At 39.2% G+C, this 4,214-nt stretch overlaps 1 protein-coding gene across 1 annotated transcript in view; it reads left to right on the top strand.

The window, feature by feature from the left end:
* Ndst3 (N-deacetylase and N-sulfotransferase 3) overlaps nt 1-3,995 on the top strand; it is a 145,806-nt gene extending 141,811 nt beyond the window's left edge. Inside the window, exons 13-14 of the mRNA XM_021195526.2 lie at nt 743-845; nt 3,015-3,995. Coding sequence (XP_021051185.1) covers nt 743-845; nt 3,015-3,134 — 223 coding nt within the window. The 3' untranslated portion in view covers nt 3,135-3,995. The remainder of the gene's footprint in view (nt 1-742; nt 846-3,014) is intronic.
* The last annotated feature ends 219 nt before the right edge of the window (nt 3,996-4,214 follow it).

The following is a 4,214-nucleotide window of genomic DNA, read 5'->3' as shown; positions in this document are numbered from 1 at the left end:
TCCTGCGTGTGTGTGTGTGTGTGTGTGTGTGTGTGTGTGTGTGTGTATGTGTGTATGTGACCGAGTCCCACTGTGTAGCTCTCGTTGTAGAAAAGACTGGCCTTGAACTCATGTAGATCATCCTGGCTTTGCCTCCTGAGTAGTGAGTGGGACTAAAGGCGTGCGCCACCACACCCAGCCCCGTTATCTATTTTATATTTAGTGAGCATTCACAAAACAAAACACTATGCTTTTCCTTCCTAAAGATCTATATACCACACGCCCAAATGAGAGGAGAAGCACTGTATGTGGAGATGTAAATTTAGCATATTGTTATCATTGGTTTTGTAATTACTGAAAATAAATCTATTTATAGGCATTTTTGCTTTAGTGCTAACCTCAAACCGAAATTAAAAAAAGATCACTAAACAGAACTTCAGTGAATTATAGCTAGAGAATTCAAATTTTAACTCCAAAGTACAAAAGGCTTGTTTGACTTTGGGGGTATGGGAAGACTGCTGCTAAGAAACAAACTTCTATTAATAGGAAATCTTCTGAAAATTGTACTATTAAGAACCTGGCAAGCTCACAAATATAACAGATGGGCTGAAAATTAGGAAGTGTATGCGAGAAGACTTAATGTAAGAGGTTATATGAAAACACATCCCCCATTTCCCTGGTTATGGATTGGTGGCTGGTCAGTGTGGCTTATAAACTGCTTGAATAATACTTTTTGAATTTGGCCCATTTTCTCAATTTCTAGGTTTGATTCTCATAAAGGCTTCTGGTGTCAGCTGCTGGAAGAAGGGAAAACAAAATGCCTTGGGAAGAGTAAAGGAAGAAAATACCCGCCAATGGACTCTGATGTAAGTGTGGAGCCCAAACATATAAAACACAGCAATGATAAGCAATAATAATAATAATAATAATAATACCATGCACAATGTCTGAGAAAAGTGACTGAGATCAAAAGTCAGCCTTTATACAAGCTGGAAGTCAGAGGGTCCCCTCCTGCTTTCTTGTGCTCTTTGTGTCACGGAGGTACTTCCTTCACAAGAGTAGGGAGGTGTTTTGTGGAGCAAGAGCCCCTGGCTGTGGCTACACCATGAAGAAAGTAACACCGATGCCTAACAAGCCTTACTGATCCAGCTGGAGAGAAGAGGGGAAGGAGGAGAAGGGGGGACAGAAAGTGGGTTGAGAGGCTTATTACATCTTATTATAGAAGTGTATGAAAGCTGTTGGACAATTAAAAATGGGAAATAATAAGATACAAACTACAGTATTTCAAAGAAAGACAATAGTATTTAAATAATACAAATTACTATAAGTAAATAAATACATACATTCATAAATAAATAAATAAATAAATAAATAAAGGAAATTAAGGGTGGGGAAGAAGGCTAAACAGCTAAAGGCTCCTGCCACCTATGCCATTTACGGTGGAAAGGGAGAACCAATAGCCCTGAACTCTCCTCTGACATCCCCCTGTGCCTTGACAGGTGTGCACACACACTAAAATAAAGAAAACACAATAAGATTGCCTCTTAATTAAACTTAAAGTGGTTCTGCGTTTTGATACATCTAGGTTGGATGTTTTGATTTTTCCATTTACATAATTAATATCTTCATTCCAAGAATGAAAGGGAGTAGAATTTGTGACTGTCAATCTGAAAAGCAGGTAACATGAAGACTGATAACTACAGAAGAGTGATACCTGCTGCGCAGAAACTGCTCTGCTGCTAAAAATGTCAGTAAGCCACGAAAGAAAATATAGCAACCAGAAATTGACAAAATACTTTCTGTTTTCAATGTTAAATGATTCTGTGGAATACAGATTAGAGTGTTAGCTGCTAATAGAATGTACTAAGCTTTTAACTGTTAGAATGTTCATGGGACAGGATAATTAGCCTATCTCTCAATTGTCGAGCACACAGGCACATAACCTAGTCTGTGAGAAAGGGACACATTCGTGGTGTGACCCAGTATTTTTTATTCTGCTCAGAACAATGACACGGTGAGCTGTCATTCTCACAGTTTGTGTGCCCTGTATTTTTCCTTTATGTTTATTTTGCATATGCTAATGTTTATTCATGGTATATTTAGCATATACTTTGACTATAAGAATCTAAGTTGATTATTATAGGTTTTTTTTTTAGAACTCAGAAATTTAAATATATGGGAATTGTTTTCTTACAGTATTTCATACATTATGTAAACTGACAATCCCAAGGTGGGCAAAATTTCTCAATAATCTACATTTATTTGACAAAATTTTTATCCTTCAAGGTATGGAGGACTATTTGTTATGCTGGCCTGATAGACAGGACCTTGGTGAGGTCACAGTTAAACTCTGTGCAGAAGGCATAGAAAACGGAGGGACCTATTGTTTTCATAGAGAAACTACATTGTAAGAAATCCATTCTGTTTGAGTGACTATCAAAATCTACCATGAGATCACTGTGAAAACAGTCAGAATACAATAAATGCTGAGAGGTAATTTCTCCATTGTTTCAGTAAAAATATAAAATATATTAATTTTACATCAAATATACTTCTGTATAGACTTATTAAAACTAAGTATATCACTAAGACACTAAGGTTTATCTTAGCATTTATTTCACTCTGGTCTAACATAGACAAAACTGAGATACCGTATAAAATTGGTGGCAGTCTAGGTAAACAAGAAAAACATGGCCTTAGATGTCAACAAAGTTACTCTCTAAACATATGCTAAGTTTACTTAAAGGAGTGAAATGTCTGACACTGTGTAAATAGTCTCCAAACTGGAGGATCTGCAGAAGGGTGCAGTCACAAGGCTGACTGGAGTAGCAAGCTATGCCACACAATAGTCACCTCTCCTACTTCAGACTCCAGACAAAGTCAAGTATTTCAGGGCGTGGCCAACACAGTTCACGTGCTTCACAAAAAGTTTCAACCCATATCTAGCGCACAAGGTACCTATTTCAACAGAGTCAGCATGCACGGAATTTATTTTAGTAAAATAAAGTATGCATTTCTTCCTCTTTCACACTCAGAGCAGAGCGTTTCTGTCCAGCTACTACCGCGACCACAACGTGGAGCTCTCGAAGCTGCTGCACAGGCTGGGGCAGCCTTTGCCCTCATGGCTGAGACAGGAGCTGCAGAAAGTGAGGTAGCATGGAGAAAAGAAACAGACCTCATCCAGAGCTCACAGACAATGCTACCAAAAAGCCGTCAAACACATACCTCTGCATCACAGAAAACGAGCAAGGCTCTTCCATGTGCTGACATGTGGGTGATTGTGGAGGGTCGGGCATTAAAAAAAAGTATCTTTAAGAAGCTTCCAGGCTTATGGCCTTCCACTTAACCTTTATCTGATTTGTGTGGAACAGCAACCAACATAAATTTTAAAACAAAACAGAAAACAGAAACACTGAAGCAGACCTGTACCATTTCATAGTAATATTTACAATTTTGTATCTTGGCTACAGTTGTTATTTCTGTAGATTTCTGGACCACTGTTCTACTGTAAAATGTTTTCTGACTCTATTCTGTGAAGTATCCTATAAACATCACGATGGAGAATTACAAGTGTAGGAAAATGCTGCCAGCATAGGCCATGGTTGTGTGAGAGCAGGGATGGGGAGCAATCTGTGGACTTTGTCTTCAAACAGAGAAGCAAAGGAGGTGGTTCTCCTTGGACATAGTCCAGTGAGCTCGTGCTGATGTAGCTCTGTATGTATGGTAAACTTGGCAGACAGTAAACAGAAACACATTCTGACATCAAAATAGTGAACGTTAATGGAAGAGTATTGACTAAATCCTCTCAGAAAGAGATCTGGTGAACATCTAAAGATACATCATACAGATACATAAAGATACATTGAGAACTCTTTGCTTTCTGCTGTAAGCTGTTGGTCTATTTTGGCCACCTCCAGTTGCACCAAAATGCATGTGGAGCCTGCAGGAAGTATTCTCTCTGAGTCATAGTGACCTTTAAATGTGCAGAGCAGGGACTGGAGAAATGTCTCCACAACTGGGGGCACTGACTCTTCTTCTGGAGGATGCGGGTTCAAATCCCAGCACCCACATAGCAGCTCACAACTGCCTGTAACTCCCAAGATCTGACACTCTCACATAGACAAACACGGAGGCAAAACACCAATGCACATAAAATCAAGGTTAAAAAATAGTAATTTAGCCAGGCGTGGTGGCGCACACTTTTAATCCCAGCACTCAGGAGGCAGAGGCAGGCA

The sequence above is a fragment of the Mus pahari genome, chromosome 4 (assembly GCF_900095145.1).
Source record: "Mus pahari chromosome 4, PAHARI_EIJ_v1.1, whole genome shotgun sequence".
Taxonomy (NCBI): Eukaryota; Metazoa; Chordata; class Mammalia; order Rodentia; family Muridae; genus Mus; species Mus pahari.
Note: the sequence above shows the minus strand (reverse complement) of the source record. Positions and strands in the feature narration are given on the sequence as shown.